General features: G+C 47.0%; 1 protein-coding gene across 1 annotated transcript in view; it reads right to left on the minus strand.

Annotated features, from left to right (window-relative positions):
• Window positions 1-18358: 18358 nt before the first annotated feature.
• Ubac2 (UBA domain containing 2) overlaps window positions 18359-21367 on the minus strand; it is a 154983-nt gene continuing 151974 nt past the window's right edge. Inside the window, exon 9 of the mRNA XM_048800682.1 lies at window positions 18359-19592. Coding sequence (XP_048656639.1) covers window positions 19485-19592 — 108 coding nt within the window. The 3' untranslated portion in view covers window positions 18359-19484. The remainder of the gene's footprint in view (window positions 19593-21367) is intronic.

The following is a 21367-nucleotide window of genomic DNA, read 5'->3' on the forward strand; positions in this document are numbered from 1 at the left end:
TGGGACACCGAGTGGGGTGCCTATGGTTATCATTCGAGTCCCACCAGTTCCCCTGTGAGTGATGAGGACGTGCTCAGAGACACACTCTGCTCTCAGAAGCTTGCACCTGGAAAGGGCAGGGGCCGCCCGACACTCCAGGGTGCAAGAATCAGGACTGGTCCCACCATAGTAACTCAGTCCCTGCTTCAGGCTTGTGCGCCTTCTCGTGGCCAGAGCGGGTGCATGCGGAAGCTCCGGGAGTAGGCCTCCTGTCAGGCAGACATCCCCCCATCCAGGGCGTGAGGTCTTGGTTGGGCTGACGTGGCTTACACCCTGCCCCCTTGGCGAAGGTGTCCATGTTGACAGTGGGCAGATCTGACCCAGCCACTCCCAGGACCTGCAGGGACCTGGGCACATGGGCCCTGCCCCTCCTTGGATCCCCTGTCAGTGTGGGGTCTTCATCCCCACTGTCTCCGCTGAGCTGCTTCTGGACAAGATGCGCAGCTCCAGGGCTCTTCTCCTGGCCAGCCTCTGATCTGTCGCCCGCGGTCTTAGATCCTAGAGCTGCTAGGTATCACGGCAGCATAAACTCGGTGGCTCTCGACGACGACAGAAACTTAGGACTCACCGTCTCACGGTTCCGGGAGCCACAAATCTGAACTCGAGGTTCGGGCAGGGCTGTGAGGGAGAGCTTGCTCCAGGCCTCCCCCTGGCTTGGGGGGCTTGCTGTCCACCTTGGCCGTTCCTAAGCTTGCAGCCCTGCCCCCCCCAGTCCCCACCTCTGTCACCATCTGGTCTACCCCTGTGAGCACATGTCTTCACAGGACCGTCACGTCTTCTCTAAGGACATCAGGCCTCTTGGGTCAGGCCCACGCTAAGGAGCTCGTCTTTACCTGATTACAACGGCAAAGACCCTCGTTTTAGTTAAGGCCACCGTCTCAGGAACCGGGGCTAAAGACCATCAAATCCTTTTGAGGGACCCATTTCAACCATAACACCCCCCCATTTTTGAACACTCCTCTTTCCAGAACTTTCTCTTTCTGAGTCTCACCTGATCCCTGATCCCTCTCTGGCTCTCAGCCCCACACTGCAGCTGAGCCCACTGCAAAGAAATGAGGAGGGGGCGTCTATTATCATTATATTTTTTGATGCTGGGTATTGAACCTAAGGGTGCTTTACCACTGAGCTGCACAGCCAGTTCTTTATTTTATTTTTAAAATTTTGAGACAGGGTGTTGCTAACTTGTAGAGGCTGGCCTCAAACTTGTAATCCTCCTGCCACAGGCTCCTGAGTCACTGGGCTTATGGGTATGCGTTGCCATGCCCAGCAAAAGGGCTCTACTTTAAACACTAAGTGACTGATCCAGCATCCCATTCATGGAACACCCAACAACTTAAGTTACCAACAAATATACTTCTTATGGTAACTTTGAAATAAATATTTGTTTTTAGAGTTCTATCCTTTTGAGAAAAATAACAGGTGAATGATTAATGACAATATTTGTTAATTAATGACAATATTATTGACACATTTATATTCTTTTTTTTTTTTTGGTACCGGGGATTGAACTCAGGGGCACTCAACCACTGAGCCACATCCCCAGCCCTATTTTGTATTTTATTTAGAGACAGGGTCTCACTGAGTTGTTTTAGCACCTTGACATTGCTGAGGCTGGCTTTGAACTTGTGATACTCCTGCCTCAAGCTCCTGAGCCATTAGGATTACAGGTGTGCACCTGCACCCAGAGATATATTAATATTCTTTTAAAAATGTTTTTAGTTATAGTTGGACTCAATTCCTTCATTTTATTTTTATGTGGTGCTGAGGATTAAACCCAGTGCCTTCTACATACGAGGTGAGCACTCTACTACTGAGCTACAGCCCCAGCCCTAATATTCTTTATGATGGTAAATTATATAATAATCTCCAGGTTATGATTTTCAACTTATTTTAATGCACTGGTATTGTTTCCCCCATGTTTGTTTTTGTTCTAATTAGTTATACATGGCAGTAGAATGCACTTTGACACATCATACGTAAGTGGAGTATAACATCTCATTCTTCTGGTTGAACATAATGTAGAATCCCACCAATTGTGTAATCATATATGCACATAGGGTAATAATGTCGATTCATTCTACAATCCTTCCTATCCCCATACTTCGTCCCCTCCCCTCCCTTAACTCCTCACTGTCCAATCCAAATTAACTCTGTTCTTCCCTAGCCCCACCCTCACTTATTGTGAATTAGTATTCGCATATTAGAGAAAACATTGGGCTTTTGATTCTTTGAAATTGGTTATTTCGCTTAGCATAATATTCTCCAGCTCCATCCACTTACCTGCAAACTCCATAATTTCATTCTTCTTTAAGGCTGAGTAATCTTCCATTGTGTATATACACCACATTTTCTTTATCCATTCATCTGTTGAAGGGCACCTAGGTTGGTTCCATAGCTTAGCTATTGGGAATTGATCTGCTATGAACATTGATGTGGCTGCATCACTGTTGGTATTGGTTTTATTAAAATATTTGCAGAAAGAGCTGGGGTTGTGCTCAGTGACAGAGCACTTGCCTAGCATGTGTGAGGCACTGGGTTCGATTCTCAGCACTGCATATAAATAAATGAACAAAATAAAGGCCCATCAATGTCTAAAAAAAATAAAAATATATTTGCAGAATATTTTAATATTCTGGAACTTACCAAGAAGAGTGTAACTTCTGTGGTTGTTTCTCAGGTCCTGTCCAAACAACCCCATGATAAAAGGGAAGCATCAGAGTGTTTATGTCTCAGGGTTTCTCCAACCTGTTGTGTGAGCTCAGAACAGAGGAAGGATGAAGGCCAAGGGGGTCCCAGGTCCAGGCCTGTAATGAGGCTCTAAGTCCCAATTCCTGGGACAGTGGCCACCCACCCGGCAGAGAGGCCCAGGGGATTCTGTCGTTGCGTGCAGGGGTGTACAATGACTTCCCAGAATTTTAATCACTTGGCATTTTGAGGGGGAAGAGCGGAGAGTCTCACGCAGCAGTGGGTAGATACTGGAAGGTTCCTACGGGCTCCCAACCTTTTCCAGAAAGCACATCTGCACTGGCAGCCACACTTCCGGGGCATCGCCACACCCACAAGGTGACCACAGCCAGCTTTCACTACAGTTTTCTTTCTCACTTCGCCAAGAGACTGCATGTGGGAGAGGCGCAGAGATCAACGAGTTCCTCATGCGCGTGAGGTTGTGGCAGCCAGGCTGAGGGACAGGCTGTGCCACCCTTGGGCACATCAACCTGTGACACCGGTCAGATCAACCCCAGGAGGCAGGACTGCCTCGAGGCACAAATGCCTGAAATGGGTCTAACCCCAGGGTCCTGCAGACCAGCAGGGGACACAGACCACCGTCACCAGGCAATCTCAGTGTACACGTCAGGTGTGTTCTGTGCTCAGGAGAGATTGGTGGACCCCGGGGAAGAGGTTGGGGACCCCTGGAGGGCCTGGCTTTACACGGATGGCTGCATTGATGGCACCATTTCCCGAGATGGCGAGTTTGGGGCAAGATGTAGATTGGAGGCAGAAGGTGGGCTCAGCTACCTCAAGGACAGGCATGTGAGGTGTCCAGTATAAAGCAGGACACAGGGGGCAGGAGGCCTAGAAGACAATTAGGGTGAGGTACAGGCTTGGCATGAGGAAGACACTGTTCCAGGGAGTGCTGAGCAGCCTGTTTCAGATGTGGGTTTCGTTATGATCAGCAGAGGCAGACGGGCTGTCACTCACAGAGCCCGGGAGGAGGGGCGCGCCATGCCACAGGGCCCCACAGGGAGGCGTTAGGGCCAGTCAGGGCAGAAGGAGAGGCAGGGGAAATGTGGGCAACGGCCTTTCCTGTGGTTTCAGGGACTGCCACAGCAGGGCAGGGCGAGCAGGCTTAGGGTTCCTTTGAATCATGTCACCCATCAGGTTGTCCAGGACCCTGTCAGGATCACGGGCAGAGGCTCCCGTGAAGAATGCCGGTTCCAAACAAGCTTCATTTTAGGGGACAGGCGGCTTCTGGGTGTCGAGGAGACACCTGCACAGGAGGACTAGTGCCCAGGTGTCCTGGGCACTCCGAGAGCCACCTGAGTGCTGTCTGGAGTGAGGGTGACTGCACTGTCGAGTGAGCCTGCCGCCCGACTTCTGGGCTCACAGGTGACCCGGGATGGAGCTGCAGGAGGGGAGGCGGTGCCCCCGAGCGCTTTGTGTCCCCAGAACCAGGTCTCCCTGTGCAAAGGTGGGGCTCTGCTTTTTCTCCGTAGATCAAGTCGATGACCCAAATTTATAGCCTGGATGTCTCTGGGAGGCCTGCTGACTGCCTAGAGACGGCCCCTCCTGCTCCTCTGCGATGACGCTGAGCACTTCTGCAGAAGTCTGGTGGCCTTATCTCGTTTGATCCCTCGCTCATCTTTTATATGTACCCAGCAGGTTCTCTGTGCATGTGGGAGGTGACTGAGAAGACAGTGATAACCAGTGCTTCCCTAGACGCCGTGGACACCTGTGCTGGTGGAGCTTGTAAAACCAGGCGACCCTGGGAGAGGGCAGAGGCCGGGTCAGGTTCCTGCGAACACCTTCCTTGTGAAGAGCCACCCACTTCCCACCTGCCGGGTAAGTGGGCCCAAGGGGCCTCTGCTGAAGGGGGACATCACAAGGTGTGGGGTCAAGGGAGCCTCAGCCGGTCACTGGCAGCTCTGGAATCTGGCTTCATCTGCGCAATGAGGACATTAGTCAACAAGATGGTGACGTCCTCCAGCTCTGAGAACCGAGTGATTTCTGAGCAAGAGGCCGGTAAGCATGTCAGATGAGATCATGGGTCTTGCCACGAATCTGTTCACCATGTCAGTGGCTTTCCTATTCTGTGTGGGTGGCCTGCCCTAATCACCGTGTGGCCTGTAGCAGGTGTCTATCTAAGAAGACTCATCCAGCAACACAGCAGTTGGTGGAGGGCCTGTGACCACACAATGTCAAAGGCAGACACCCAAAAGAGAGGGAACAGAGTAGAGGAGGGCCACACCAGGGATACCCTGCTTATGTGCGACAGAACCAAACGCTCTGGGTGGGAGCCCTTCCCCGTCCCTCAGTGTGCAGACACAGGAGCTGGGCAGCTGAGCAAGAAGAGCCCTCCGTCCTTGGTAACAGGAGCTAGCAAGGCGCTGCTACTGATTTGCTCGGGCTTAGTGAGGTTTGGGGTCATCTAGGAAGCAGGGTAAAAAATGAGGGCAGAGGCCCTTCCTGATTCTCCCAACCCTAGCGACTTGTTCCACTCTCTCGTGGACTGCGGCTACTGTGGGAATCCTGGCAACCTCACTAGCCAGCCGCAGTCTCAGGGAGCAGAGCTGGCCTCTGGTCTTGGGGCAGGTGGGCAGGCCCTGGCCCTGGCTGCCCAGCATCTGCACTCTCCGGCAAACAGCTGTGCTGGTGGCCAAGGCTTCCTCAACCCATCTCTCAACTGTTCGTGAAATTAAATGATGTCATTATTATGAAAACTGATAAAGGATGAAGGAAAAAGAAAGAGTGGTTTTCACAAAACCGAGTCAGACGAACAGGTAACAAACCAATCTGCTGTCCAGACAGGAGAGTGACAGCTCGGGGGCGGGGTGCAGGACTCCCACGTCTTCACTGTGTTCTCCCCACAACTGCCATACAGGATCCAACCTGGGACTCATCCATGATGGGCTATGGGCCTCGACTCCGAAAGATCACTCAAATTTCAACCCTTAGAACTTTATTTCTTCAAGAGAGGGCCTTGATCACATGGACACCAGAGACTGGAGAGTGAGTTACATGGACATGTTTGAAATTTAAGTACTTGATACATGGGCAATAGGTGACACATTTCTATACTTTATTTGCTTTAAAAATATTAATTGACTAACCGCCACACCCAGCCTAGAATAAGAGAGCTTCCATCTGGTTCCTCTTATGTTGAGAGGGAGGTGGCGGCCCAGGGGTGGGGCAGGGATCACATTTTATTAATGTTGGGCACCTGACTTGCCTGCTCGCTTATGGGGATCCGTGTCCCCAGGCATGTGATTGAACCTGGGGTGGGGCCAAATCACGGCAGCCCGTGATTTGGCCTCACAGGGAGCTGCTGTTACTGCTGTTAGTTCAGTAGGTACCAGTGGAGAATCACTGGGCAGCAGAGCCACTGGGCTGCCTGCTGGGCTTCATGGTCAGCTTCACCTGCATCAGGTTCTAGGAGGGTTCCCTAGAGGCCTGGAGCTTGTCCCAGAATGCTGTGCGTGGCTTCTCAGCCTGGTGCTGCCCATAGACACCAGACCCCAGGCTCCAGGAGTGACCCCTCCCTCAGATCTAGGGCCAGCAAACTGCATTCTGCACCTGGGCTGGCTCTTGACCTTGCCCTCCAGGTGAGGGGCCTACACGGGGACAAACATGACTGACTACCAACCTGGCCAAAGCCTGGCTTTGCCACCGTTCAGGTCAGCTCAGGTCAACACCGCTTTGAGGATATCGATCAAAGTTGGACAGGAAGGATAAGGTTTGAGACCAAACAGGAAACTTGTGGGAAGTGTTAGAATCTAAGATCTAAGGAAACGCTGTGCTCTCTCCAGGGCCCAGTAGAGCCTCCAACAATGAAGTGAGGGGAGTGGTTTTGGGGTCCCCAGGCTTGGTCCTATTACCCTGGGCTATAGTCTTTCCATCACTGCCTGATCTGGGCCAGTCTATCCAGCCCCAGGGTTTGGAGCCTCCCAAAGGAAAGGAGTGCCCTGGGCCCGCCCGATCTGAACCTCCTGAAGAAGCTGCCAGTGCCCAAAGAGAGGAGGTGACATTCCTTTTGAGGCTTTCAACCTTTTATTGGATATTTCATAATGCAAAAGAGTGCATATGTGTGAGCTATGAAAATACCAGCAAAACAGACCCCTGTCCACCCCGCTTCCGAAACAGCCATTCCTCGTCCCCTGGGGATCTTGGGGGCCTTCCCTAGTCCTCTCACTGCCTCCCTTGCCCCAAGCAAGTGAATCCTCAAATTGTTTTTTCTCATTTTAGAGTGGCTTTGAGCTCCAAATTCCAAAATTTTGCAATTTGCAACTTGTCATGATTTGAAGGTGATTCACACCACCAGAAATAAGAGGGGCTGAGAGTGAGTATTTGACTTTAATCTTTTTACATTTTTTAAATATTTATTTTTTAGTTGTAGTTGGACAACTAAACGAGTTGTAGTTTATTTCACTTATTTATTTTTATGTGGTGCTGAGGATCGAACCCAGGGTCTCGCACCTGCGAGGCGAAAGATCTACCATTGAGTCACAACCCCAGCCCAATCTTTTTACATTTTTTAAAAAATAACCAAACCATTTTTCAGGTCACTTCAGTTCAGGGCTCAAGTTCCCTGAGCAGAAACATCATTGTCTCTCTCTGCAGGTGGGGGAGGGGCCAGGCTTGGGGTGCTCACTCTGCTAGGGGGTTGGCTTTTCCAATTATTCACTGGACTAAATTTTTATGCCTATGCAGGTCTTCAGGTGTTCAGGTGTGCCTGGAACCTGGTTAATATAATGGGGCTCCTCCTGAGAGGAGGCCAAGACTTTTCTTTGCAAAAGCCCCCCATGGTCTGAACAGCTGTATCATATGGAACATAGGAGTCAGTCCAACTTTACAAAATTCGAGGGGTGTTACAAAATCTGCAAGGACGTTGTAGGCTCATCAGCTTTCTGATACAGCCGGGTACTTCTGTTGAATATCACACTGGCCCCCAGTGAACAAGAGAAATGAAAATCTTCTCAAAACCAGAAAGACCCTCTTGGGGCTGAGCTATCTCTGATGGGACAGGGCTGATCAAAAGAGAAGGAGTGGCTTTGCGGTCCCAAGGAGCAAGGAGTCAGGTCCCCTCTGACACCACCTCCCAGGGCCCTGGCCCTTAGCACCTGGCTGCTTTCTGGGCAGGGCCAGCAAACTTGCTGGATGGAAGCAAGGGGTGGCAGGCCCACCTGGCACCCACAGTGCCTGGCTCTTCACTGAGCCTGGGGTCCTTGTCAACCAACAAGGGATCTGCAAAGCTCCAGGGGCTACACACCTGGTTAAAGACCCGGATATTGAGTGCAATTTTTTCACTGAGGTTGTAAATAGCCACCTTTGAAAAGGCCAAGTGTCCTTACTGCCTAATCTCCGGGGGCACTGCATCGCCTCCAACCCAACTCAGGAAGCTGGGGCACACCATCCTCAGCGCTGGGAAAGCAACGTTGTCACCTGTTTTCCACTCTGCCTGCAGTGTCTCATAAGTGCACATGCTGGGGACAGCCTGCTGGACATGGCTTGGGCAGAGTTAGTGGGTTTGGAAGAAGACACTGGCCTCCCTGGAGGAGTCCTGGCCTTGCTTCCTGAGGTGTCCCTTGTGGGCTCCCATTTTGCTGCAGACAGCAGGGAGGGTCTTCTGTTGAGAGGGTCTCCCAGTGCTCCCGGGCCTGCCGTGAGCAGGAGTAAGGGACCAGAACAGTCCCAAAGGAGTATGAGTTCTACCTGGGGGAACTTCCTTCTCTTCTCCCATTGCCAAGGTGTGCAGTAGCCAGAGGGAGAGAAATGCCAACTGTGCAAGGCCAGGGGCAGCCTAGGGAGGGGCTGAGGACCCGCCTGGCCCCAGGAGGGCTGGCTTTACCCTCAAGGTCAGTGGTGTGACCCCAGTCAGATTACCCTGACTCCTGACCCTGGCCCCTTGCTCAGGAAAATGTGGGCTTTCACTAGAAGGTTGCTCTCTTCCAGCCTAGACATCCCCTCCGAACCCGTGAGCAGACTCCACACTTGGGGAGGAGGGTCTCAGTGGGGCTCACAGGAGCATTGGTCCTGGGCAAGGCAGAAGGTAGATCCCAAAGAGCCATCTGCACCCATGTGCTAGGCTGATCAGCTTTCTGATACAACGGGTACTTCTGTTTAATATCACACTGGCCCTGTTCCTGGGCTGGGGAGGGACTTGGGAGGTTTTCTCTAGTGTTATTGACTAGGGGTCACATAATACTCTTGCAGTATTTTTCTGATAATCAGAGACCCTGGAACATGTGGGTCAGGCAGCCCCCGAGTTCATCCCTAAGGAGCTTCTGTGTTTGGCTGAGGACCAGGGTAAGTTTTTAGGAAACCAGAAGCACAGACTTTAGGCCAGGTAGATTTCTGTCAAAGGCCCCCTTTTCCACACTCCTTGGATTCCTCTTTTTTCCCTTCTACTACCAAGTCTACTCAAATTCCCAGGGCAGCTCAGAACATTCTAGAACAGTCACACAACTATGAGCTTCCTGGGAAGCTGTGGGTCTGCAGATAGTAGGAGGGGCCTGCAGAATCCCAACAGTTTCTTGAGACTGCCTGAATTCCTGTCTGGGGCTCCAGGACCTTTGAAATTCTCACTGGGCAGATCACATAACACTGCAGAGTGGATCAACAAAAGTGGTCAAAGCCCCTGCCTCTGGCCGGGTAGACCCTCTGGGCTTTTCTCTCCTTTGAGGCCCTTTTCCACTCTTCTTAGGCTCCCAGCCCTTCCCTGGGCCCTGCCTACCTCCCTACTCTAAGAAATGAGCCTCTTCACCTCCCTCCGCTTCCTTTTACCTCTATCCTCTCCTTCCTCGAGTTCTGGAGGTCTGAGGGGTCCCTCTTGGTTCCCAGGTCGACCCCTCCTCAGGGTCCCTGCTCGCACCCTGTTCCCGACCTGGCTCTCAGACTCTCCGGCCCTGGTCCTCCCCGTGTCACACTTCCTGGATGAACCTCTTCCCCACCTCCACTTTCCCTCTTCCTCAGCCTCCAGCTCTTGTCATGGGGGACTGCCACTCCCTGGCTGCCCCACTCTGCCCCCACCCTTCAAGCCCTGCCCTGCTAGACAAACGCTCCTCCTGACTGGGGCTGCCCTCTGCTGCCTCTCCCCCCACTCCAGGCCTGTGAGGGTCTGCAGAGTCCTGTTTCCTCCCTCCAAACTCCCAAGTACCCCACCTACCCCCTTATTGTCAGAGCAGGCCCCCCTCTAGCTGTCCAGCCGCCTCTCTTCAGCGGATGTCCTACACCTACTGGTCACTTTCCCAGCCTCTGCAGCCCACAGCAGCCCCACAGCTTCTGTGATGGACATTTCAGCTCTAAAGGGAGCATCATTAAAATTTAGCTATTGGTGTTGAATCTGCATCAGACGTGCCTGTATTAAGCAGGTTGGTAAAGTCACATGATGGGGCTATTTTTCTCTCATATAGGATTTCAGTTTCAGAACTAAATTTCTAGTATGAACCAAATCTTAGTCTGGTGTTCTTCATCCATCCCTTTATAGAAACACTGTATCAGTTAGGGGACTGGAAAGTGAAGAAAATAACCAGATTTTACAAATTAAATGTCACGAAATCTAACTGGTTAAAAGAGCTCAAGTTTGTGGTTTTAGACACTTCCATTTCAATTTATGAATTGTGGGAACATAAACTCTGGGACCCAGAAAGCATCTCAATGACACTAGGATATGTCTCAATTTTGTGCTTAATTTGCCTAAAATCTTCACCTTTCTAACCTCTCCCAGTTCAGGTCCACACATAGGGACCTGGGGCAGGTTCTTCTTAGCCGCAGAGAGATGTCTACTACAGACATTTTTCTCCTCTCCCTTTCTCATGTCACAATCTGGAATCCTTTTGCTTGAGAATGAAGCCCAATCTGTGACCATTTGCCCAAAATCAAAAACCTCCATCTTTTCTGGACCTTAGGAAATGGAATCAAATGGCTCACTGATGCCCCCCTCTGGAGAGGTCTTTTTTGGGACGTGCCATCAGCTAGGAAGATTTCTGGGCATCTCCACAGGAGGTGGGTATTCGCAGTTTCTGAATCCTGAGTTGGGCAGCTGCAGTCTGTGTCCATATCTGCAGGAGGCGAGAGTGGCCAGCAATGGGACCCCGGGAGGCAAAGAGAAAGAGCCCAAGAGTGAAGGGCAGACTGGTGTGACGGTCTGGAGGGTGATGGAGGAGGGGGCGCCTCCAGCTGCACTACAGGGAGGAAAGCAGGCCCCCCGGGGGGAGGCTTGCAGCTGCAGAGGAGCTGGGAAGAGCTAAAGAGCTCCCAAGAAACCCCGAGTCGCCTCCCACCCATGCTGCCATGCATTTTAGTTCTCAGTTCCCATTCTCCAAATTCCCAGTCTCTGAAAGACTGACACACAGGGTCACTGAGGTTCCTCTGGGCAGGACAAGAGTCTCTGAAATGCGATCACATTCAGGTGGGAATTCTCCTTTTGAATTTGGGCCTCTAATTCGTGGTGATTCTCACAGGGGACTCTGGTTTGCCTGACCCTGGGGAGGGCCAGGATGTGGCCACAGTTTGTTTTGCTTTGCTCAGTGCTCTCAGAGGGTGGGAAGGAGTAGAGCAGACGGTGTATTTTTGGATGCAGCTGCTCTTTGCCTGGGGAAGTACAGAGGGTGGTTTCAACTTGTCCTGGAGGTCACACCATCACATTTTCATCAGCACTGTCGTGGGGCCTCACGGTGACTTGGTGAGGGCATGAAGGTGACCAGAGATGACCACCCGACTCTCCACCAGCTGAGATGAGAAAACCAGATTCCAGTAAGGGCTGCTGCTTGGGACCAACTGGGCAACCAGTCACCTCAGCCTCATTCTGAGCAGCTTGATGGCTCCAAGCCGCCTAAGGATGGGGTTCCACTGAGCCCAAAGGGCCAGGCTTCAGAATGGTGATGCACTGATTGGTGTCACACAGGAACCAAAGTGCTATGTTCACTTAGAAGGCACCCAAGCCTCTGGAGAAACATGAGCAGTCTGGTTTTTATGTTTTCCTTTTTAGTGAAAATGCCTAGAATGGAATTTTATTTAGAAAAGTCTAAAAAATAGAGAGGAACAAAGAAGGTGGAGTAGAGGAAGGCTGCACCTTCCAGTTGCTCAGCCGCTCGGTACTGCTTCTCCAGCGAGCTGGGTGACTGAGGGCATTGACTGAAATTCAATGTGGGACTGTCAGAGACTCAGAGAGACCCGGACAGTCTGGTGTTTTGAGCAAGAGAGTACGTTGCAGCGAAGCCAGTGGTGGCAGCAATAGTGGGTCACCACAGATGGGAGGAGTGATACAAAGGGGAAGAAACACAGCAGATGGATTTGGCATGAACACCTGTAGAACAGAAAGGCAACCTGAACTGAAGCTGGTTCAGAGGCTGCGCAGCAAGCCCTATAATCCTCACATTGTGAGCAGAGAGATAAAGCAGGGAGCCATCTTGTGAAGGTCATGCTGCAGCTTGGTGTTGTGGGAACCCTGGAGATCATAGTAAATATTGTCATAGTGTCCCAGCCAGTGCCTAGGAGGTGGCCTAGGGTGCATCCAGAGGAATGCAATTCAATTAGGCAAAGAGAAGATTATATTCACTTTCCCTTGGAGTCCAGTGGCTCTTGGACTGAAGAGAGTCAGGAAACCCAACAAGTGAATGTGACATTTGGGAATGAAGCCTTGGAAGGCCATATTTATGGGTGTTGGAGTGTGTGAGATCTGCTGTGCCCCCTCACTATTAGTGGAATTCTCAAGAAGCCCCCATGACACCCAGTGGAGATCGGAATCTGCCTAGCCCTTTAAGTGTGTTGATCTAATCTTTCTGGAGTTACCACCCGCAAAAGTTCTAAAGTTCCACTCCGAGGTAGACCCCCAGCTGCTGGAACTTCCCATTTAGAACTCTGCATTAGCCCGGCCCTGGGGTGCATCAATCTAGTCTGTCTGGACAAAACTCCAGTAGGTGGTATTTCCCATTCTATCCTACTTTGTACTGGTGACAAGAAAGCCGAGTCATTTCAATCAGCTTCAGGCAAACAGAGTTCCAGGCCACTCTAGTCAGCAGCTTGGTGAGCAACACAAAGGAGGAAGGGTTTATTAGCCCTCAGCCCTTGGTCTCTCTAAGGGCTGCATAGACCAAGAAAAAAGGGGAAGGTGGGTAGTCTGGCATAGGCAGTGAATATTTATCCTTATCCACAGTTTCAACCACCCCAATGGAGACAATTATTTTTCATTAACAATTTTTTTTTGTTTTGTTGTATTTACTGATATGTATGTATGTGTGTGTGTGTGTGTGTGTGCCAAGTACACACACGTATTACTGTTTATCATTTTTATCCCTTTTCATTATTTTGTTCTTTGAAGGTTTTGTTGTTGTTGTTGTTGTGGTTACTCTCTTTTCTCCCCCTAAATGCTAAAATTTCTTGCTTGCTCTTTCTCTAGTATTTTTCTTTCTCCTCTTTCTTTATGGCGTTCACTTGCTACCTCTCTCCTGCTTTTTTTCTTTTCTCCTTTTGAATATTCTAAACTCTTTTTCCTTCCTACCCCATTTTATTTTAATAAACTATATTTTACCATCTTCAAACTATTTAGATTATATAATTTAAGCCCACACCATTCATGTTGTTGCAGAGCATTGCCCCAATCTTGTGAGACCTACAGAGAAAGTGAAATCCTTAAGCTTTGACACAATACACATTATATCAAAGTACACTAATCATCACCAAAGAACTAGTAGGGAAACTATGCTATGAAAACCACCTGGAAATATATTCAACAATTTACAACAATCTGATATCCCAGAGCACTGCTCCAAGAGAAGGCTGTTCCCTGAAAAGGTCCTCACATAAAAGTGGAAGAGAAGTCCATTCCAAAAGGTGCCACATCTCAACATAGGAATACAACAAATGTGAAAAAACAAGGTAACACGACATCTCCTAAAGTTCATAATATACCAGGAACTGATTCCAAAGATATTGGAGTGGTTGAAATACCAGATAAAGAATTCAGAATAGTGATTATAAAAAAAGCATCAATGTATTCCAAGAGAACCCAGAAAAAAAATGAATGAAAATAACTGAGAGAAAAATAACTGCCAAGGCTACAATACCTAATAAAGCTCTCCTTCAGAACTGAAGAAATAAAAGACCTTCCAAGATAAGCATACATTAAAAGAATTTATGAACACTGAGCCAGCATTACAGAAATTATTTAAAGACATATTATATACAGAAGGAATCAAAAAACTCCAGAATTTGGGGCTGGGGTTGTGGCTCTGTGGTAGAGTGCTCGCTTGGCATGCAGAAGGCACTGGGTTCGATCCCCAGCACCACATAAATATAAAATGAAGATATTGTGTCCACCTACAACTAAGAAATAAACATAAAAAAAAACTCTCCAAAATTCATGAACGGATAAATCTCATTAGAAAAGTAGCTAAGCAAATGATAAATAGGACCAAATTAAACATTAGAAATAAATCAAAATGGAAAGAATAAAAATCTCTATAACACTGAATGCGAATGGTCTAAACTATAATTAAGACACAGTTGGAAGAATGGAATAAAAAATATGACCAAACAATAAGCTGCTTGCATCTTGATCCATCTTACAGGCAAAAACAGCCTGAAAGTGAAAGGATGGAAAATGATATTCCATGGAAATGGAGCCTGTAAACAAGCAGGAGCAGCTGCTCTCATATGTGAAAAAGCAGACTTCAGGTCAATATTAATCAGAAGAGACAAAGAGAACAATCAAACAGGAAGATAAAATGATACTAAATATTTATGCCCCCAAATGTCATTATACTAATTACATAAAACAAACACTATTTGACATAAACACTCTGATAGACCCCAAATACAATTTTGTCTCAGCTGCTTGTGGAACCTTCTTAAAAACAGAGCATATTTTAGGCCATAAAGCAAATTTTAGCATTTTAATAAAAAAATTTACATAACACCTTGCATTTTATCAGATCACAATGAAATGAAGTTTTAAGAAGCAAATGAGAATAGAAAGATACAACATAATAGAATCTCTGGGACACTATTATGGCCGTTTGAAAGTTTGTGAAGAGTGCCTACATAAAAAAATCAGAAAGAGCCTAAATAATCTAATAATGCACCTCAAGGCCCTAGAAAACCATTTCCAAAACCAGTAGAAGGAAGGAAATAATTAAGGTCAGAGCCAAAACTAATGAAATAGAGAATTAAAAATCAGTACAAAAGATCACTTAAACAAAGAGCTGATTCTTTTTTTTTTTAAGAGAGAGAATTTTTTTAATATTTATTTATTTATTTTTTTAGTTTTTGGCGGACACAACATCTTTGTTTGTATGTGGTGCTGAGGATTGAACCTGGGCCGCATGCATGCCACGCGAGCGTGCTACTGCTTGAGCCACATCCCCAGCCCAAAAGAGCTGATTCTTTGAAAAGATAAGCAAGATTGATAAACTTTTCACTAAACTAACCAAAAGAAAGAGAAGACCCAATTAATAAAATTGGAGATGAAAAAGGACTATTTTGAAAACCAATACTCTAATAAACTGAAAAAATCTAGAAGAAATGAATAAATTTCTAGATATACATGACATACCAAAATTGAACCCAGAGGATATAGAAAACCTAAACCGACTAATAATAAAAAAATTGAAGCAGTAATAAAAAGCCTTCCAACAAAGAAAAGCCCAGGATTGGGTAGCTAAATTCTACCTGTTTAAAGAACTAATCTAATGTGGGGCTGGGATTGTAGCTCAGTGGTAGAGTGCTCACCTTGCACATGTGAGTCACTGGGTTCAATCCTCAGCATCATATATAAATAAATAAAGGTATTGTGTCCATCTACAACTAAAAAAAAGTAAAAAAAAAAGAACTAATGTGAATGGTCCTCAAATTATTTCATGAAATAGAAAGGGACACTTCCAAATAGGAACACTTCCAAACTCATTGTACAAAGCCAATATCTCCCTGATACTTAAACCAGACAAGGACACAACAAGGAAACAAAACTACACATTAATATCCTTGATGACCATAGACACAAAATCCTTAATAAAATATTAGCAAATCATATTGAACAACATGTTAAGAAGACTGTGAATCACAATCAAGTTGGTTACATCATGATCAAGTTGGTTTCATTCCAGGGTTGCAAGGATGCAACCTTGCAAATCAGTAAGTGTAATTCACTACATAAGTAATATAAAGGACAAAAATCACAGAATCATCTCAATAGTTGCAGACAAAGCTTTCAACAAAATTAAGTTCATTTGGATGAAAACAACGAAGAAAGTGGGGTCAGAAGAAATTTACCTCAACATCATAAAGGCTATCTATGATAAATCCAAAGGCAACATCATAATTAATGGGGAAAAACTGAAAGCATTTCCTCTAAACTCAGGAATAAGACAATGATGTTCATTCTCACCACTCATATTCTATACAGTACTTAAAGCTTTAGCCAGAGAAATTAAACAAGAGAAAGAAATAAAAAGGATACAAATAGGAAAGGAAGAAATCAAATAATCACTGTTTGCAAATGGCATGATCCTATACTTGGAAGATCCAACAAGTTCTACCAGAAGACTTGTTGAGCTAATAAACAAGTTCAGCAAAGCATCAGGATATAAAAATTCAACATACAAAAATCAGTAGGTTTTCCATACACTAATAATTAATCCACTGAAAAAGAAATCAGGAAAACAATTCCATTTAAAGTCTCCAAAAAATAAAAACAAACAAACAAACCCACCCAAGGAATAAATCTAACCAAGGAGGTGAAAGACCTCTTCAATGAATATTATAGAACTCTGAAGAAAGAAATTGAAGAAGGCATGAGAAAATGGAAAGACTTCTCATGCTCATGAATAGGCAGAATTAATATTGTTAAAATGGCCATTTTAGCTAGACATGGTGGCACATGCTTGTAATCCCAGTGGCTCAGGCGGCTGAGGCAGGACGACTACAAGTTCAAAGCCAGTCTCAGCAATTTAGTGAGGTCCTAAGCAACTGAGTGATACCCTGTCTCTAAATAAAATTTAAAAAAGGGCTAGGGATATGGCTCAGTGGTTGAGTGCCCCTGGGTTCAATCCCCAGTTTACCCCCATTCCCCAAAAAGGCCATATTAACAAAAACAATCTACAGATTCAATGCAACCCCCAACAAAGTACTAATAAAATTCTTCACAGAACTAGAAAAAAACACTCCCAAAATTCATATGGAATAAAAGACTCAGAATAACTAAAACAATTCTAAGCAAAATGAGCAATGCTAAAGGCATCACAATACCCACTTTTAAATTATACTATAGAGCTAAAGTAACAAAAATAGCAAGGTACTGGCATAAAAATAAGTATAAAGACCAACAGAATAGAATAGAAGACACCGAGACAAAACCACATAGGAATAATCATCTGATTCTTGTCAAAGGTGCCAAAAACATTTGTTGGAGAAAAGACAGCCTCCATAACAAACAGTGCTAGGAAAACCTAGTATCCATATGTAGAAGACTGAAACTAGATCCTATCTCCTGCTCTGCACAATGTCAACTCACAATGGATCAAAGACCTAGGAATTAGATCAGAAAATCTGCAATTGCTAGGAGAAAACATAGACTCAACACTTTAACATATGGATGCAGGTGATGACTTCCTGAATAGGATTCTTATAGCTCAGAAAATAAAACCAAGAATTAATATAAGAGATGATACCAAATTAAAAAGCTTCTGTACAGCAAACGAAACAAGAGTGTGAAGAGAGAGCCGACACAGGGAGTGCAGCTCCTTCTAAAGGATTAATATCCAGAATATATAAAGAACTCAAAAACTTACACACACACACACACACACAAAACCCTATAAATAAATGGCAAATGAACTAAATAGACACTTCTTGAAAAAATACAAATGGCCAACAAATATCAAACACAATTTTTAGCAATGGAAAATGCAAATAAAAACTACACTGAAATTTTGTGGAAATCATCAAGAATACAAGTAAGAATAAATGCCTGTGAGGATGTGTGGGGGGTGGGGGAAGGGACACTTATACACTGTTGGATTGTAAATTAGAACACTCACTTTGGATATCAGTATGGTGGTTCCTCCAATGACCAGGAACGGAACTACCATAAGACTTTGCTGTACTACTACTCAGTATTTACCCAAAAGAATTAAAGTCAGCATACCATAGTGATCCCTGCATGCCCATGCTTACAGTGCAATTCACAATGGTCAAATTATGGAACCAGCCTAGGTGTCCATCAACAGATGAATGAAGAAAATGTATATATGTGCTCTGGATTTTCTTTTTAGCCATAAAAAAAAAAAAACAAACTTATGCTATTTTGCAGGAAAATGGATGAAACTTGAGAGCATTATGTAAAGCTAAATAAGCCAGACTCAGAAAGTCAAGGGTCATTATGTTTGCTCTCAAATGTGGAAGCTAGAGATTAAAAAAGGGGGGGTGGGGGGAGAGAATTTCATGAAAACAGACAGAAGCCCAGCAGAATAGAGGAATGGGACGGGGCGGCTCTGGGGATCAAACTCACCAAGTTATGTTATGTGCATGTGTGAATATATCACCACGAATCCCATTGTTACATATGATCTCAATGCACCAATAAAATTAATTTAAAAATACTGAAAAGTAAAACACATTAAAAACTTTATTGTAAGTATCACACATCTAAATTTGCATCAATTTGATACAGTGCTGCTCGTTTTGTGGAACATACCAGTCACACAATTCGCTTACATGGTAATAGTCAACCTGCTCTGGAGCTGGTCACACCACAGTGGCCACCTCCTGCCTCCCCACCTCCCTGACTGCATTTCTGCAGTCTGCTCTGCCTCACCCACCACAGGAGCCAGGCCCGGGGCCAGGGAGAACCTGCTGCCAGATGGGCCTGCTGTGAGCGTGGAGGGAGATAGGTTAGCCCTGTAGCGGGATGAGGGTCAGCCACCATGCTCTCTGGCAAAGCCCTGCAAGGCTCCAGAAAGCAACTATTCCCTTTGTCCTGTGACACCCCCAAGCCTGAGTGGCTAACTCTGACTTGTCTGAGCAAAATTAACCTCAAGTAAGCGTCATGGTGTATTCCAGAACCTCAAGTCAGTACTTGATTACCATCATTATTTGTAATGGAAGTTGGGAGAATGAGCTGGAGAAATTCCCTGACTGGAACAGGCTGGAACAGTGTGGAGCTGGGATGAGCTTTAATTTCTCCCTCATCACCGAGGCCCGATGGATACAGCTCATCCCCTGGGAAGTGGGGACACTGACAGCCAGTGGGATTTGAACAAAGTTCAACAACAAAAAAATCGTGATTAAAAAAGTCCATAAAGAATAAAGAATACTTTTATGTGTCCTTTCTTGAAGTACCATTACCTGTCCCTCTTCATGGTGGCGATGATCAGAGGGTACATAGGAAAAGTCACTGCAGTAAGAACATTACAACAGTAACGATTTCCCATCTGGACTGCTTTTCAATTGCCCACAGAAATCTGCAATTTTAATGCACCTGAACACAGTAGGAATGAATGATGATTCTCCAGACTAAGGAAAATGCCCAATAAAAAAATAAAGATAGAAAATACATGCTAATTTAATGGCAAACTTATTTTGGTACTACAACAGTAATCATCTCGGAGACAGGGAAGAGGTGCAGTGGGAACCACCCTCTCCCCGTGAGACATCGCTGCCAGAGCCTTCTTGGTACTTGGGCTGAGGTGGTGGTGGGGACCATGCCACTGCCAGTCAGTGGCTGGACTGGAACATCAGTGCTGCAGTAGGAAGTTGGTGGCCACATTGAGGTCATTGTTTGAGGCTCTTAAGGCTTCCAAAGCGTCACCTCTGGAGAATCCCATCTCCATGAGCCGCGCGACCTGTGAACAGACAGCAGAATCCAGGAGGTTGGCGACAGCACTGCTTATCCTCCGACCCCCAAAAGGCTCCTGTGTGAACTTTGTAGGAAGGGTCAAAACTGAAACCACCACCTCCTCCCCCAAAAAAGAACCCAAACCAACTAACTGGTTTCTATTCCAATGTGAAATCTTCTGTTCTAAAAAGCATAACAGGTACCAATTTACTACATATGGTCAATAAATATGCATTATTATCTCATATAACTTCATTTTATAGTTGAGGAAATGGGGCTTCTCAGGGTCAGTGACCCACTGGGACCAGGCCTTAGGAGCAGCCAGGCACAAGGGGTCAGAATGCATCACTGGGACACTCCCGATCAAGCTTCTGCTCTGACCTAGGACAGGCAGGTGTGACATGCATGTGAACTGCCTCACTGGACGCTTGCTCCTGAGGATCACGACGCGCTTTCAGTCCTTGGGTAACACATCAGCCCCTGCCTCTGGGGGCTGAGGCCTTGTCCGCCTGTGGCCTCTGCAGGCAGCAGCAGTGGTGGCCATGTACACAGGAGGCAGAGCTTGGTGTGAGGCAGCTGAAGCCCGCGGGGACACAGCCACACCAATCCTGGGGCTACGAATGCAGCTTCCTGCACTTTGTACAATCTCCAATGTTCGAATCGGCAATATTACTAAAGTTTACCTGTAATCTGTTTTCCCAACTAAGGAGGACTATAAAAATATTGATAGCCTTGGATTAGCTACAGGAATCCAGTTTTTGCACTTATATTAAAATTGATCATACCTGCACCAACATGGTAAGAGATGATACTCTTATAACCGTTGAGATTTTCAATGACATATGCATTAAAGAGGCTCTGTGGACTGACCTGAGGACTCCCTCACCATTTAAGAATTCCTTTCAGATAGGAAGTGACACACTGGCCACACATGGAAGAACAGGTCCACCACTCTTCTCCTGCCCCTGCTCAGGGAACTCTGGGTGTCACCGAGTGGGGGTGAGGTCCGCGTGCACAGGGCTGGAGGAGGGGCTGACTGGTAGGGGCAACATGATGGAAGGCCCCAGTGAGAAGAAGAGGGTGCAGGGCAGTGGAAAGGACTCAGGGGACCCCCAGGCCCAGTCCCCACCTCCCTCAAGAGCCTTAGGGAAACTGCTGAGAGGGCGTGGGGATACACAGGAGGGGACGCTTCTCAGAAGTGGAGTGCTAGCTGGTGTTTAGAAACTGAAGGCGTCATTCATTTCATTATAGGTTGTGAGCACTGACAGGGTGAAGACTAGGACCTAACTCTGCAGCAGGAGGGCTGCTCCTCCCGACTACTTCCACTCCAGCTCCACCGTCACAGAAACGCACAGCGGGCTGCACCCTCGATGTGGCTGCTGACTAGAGGACAGGCCTGTGCTGTAGCGGGGGCCCACCCAGGTGAGCCAGTGAGATGTGGCCCAGGTACAGCGAGGCGGTGCCCACAGGTGCCCTGAGCGCAACTCCCTGGCTTGATGGACAGCCTGGAGAGAACACAGAAATCTTCTAGCTTCGTTTCCCTCCCAAGGAAATACTCACCTTTTCTAGAATATCAGCCTTGGCCCAAGGCACCAGGGTTGCTCTGCATATCTAGTGGAAAGTTCTTCCTCGTACAAGCAGAACCTGATCTTCATGGGACGTCACAGGTCCTAATTTTGCCCTTTGAAGTGGCAGAAAGCAACCCCACGTCCCCTTCCCAGGAGAAGGATGTGACAGCCCTGTGCACGCACACCTCACTCCCACTTGGTGACACCCAGAGTC

The sequence above is a fragment of the Marmota marmota genome, unplaced genomic scaffold (genome assembly GCF_001458135.2).
Source record: "Marmota marmota marmota unplaced genomic scaffold, marMar, whole genome shotgun sequence".
In the NCBI taxonomy this organism is placed as follows: domain Eukaryota; kingdom Metazoa; phylum Chordata; class Mammalia; order Rodentia; family Sciuridae; genus Marmota; species Marmota marmota.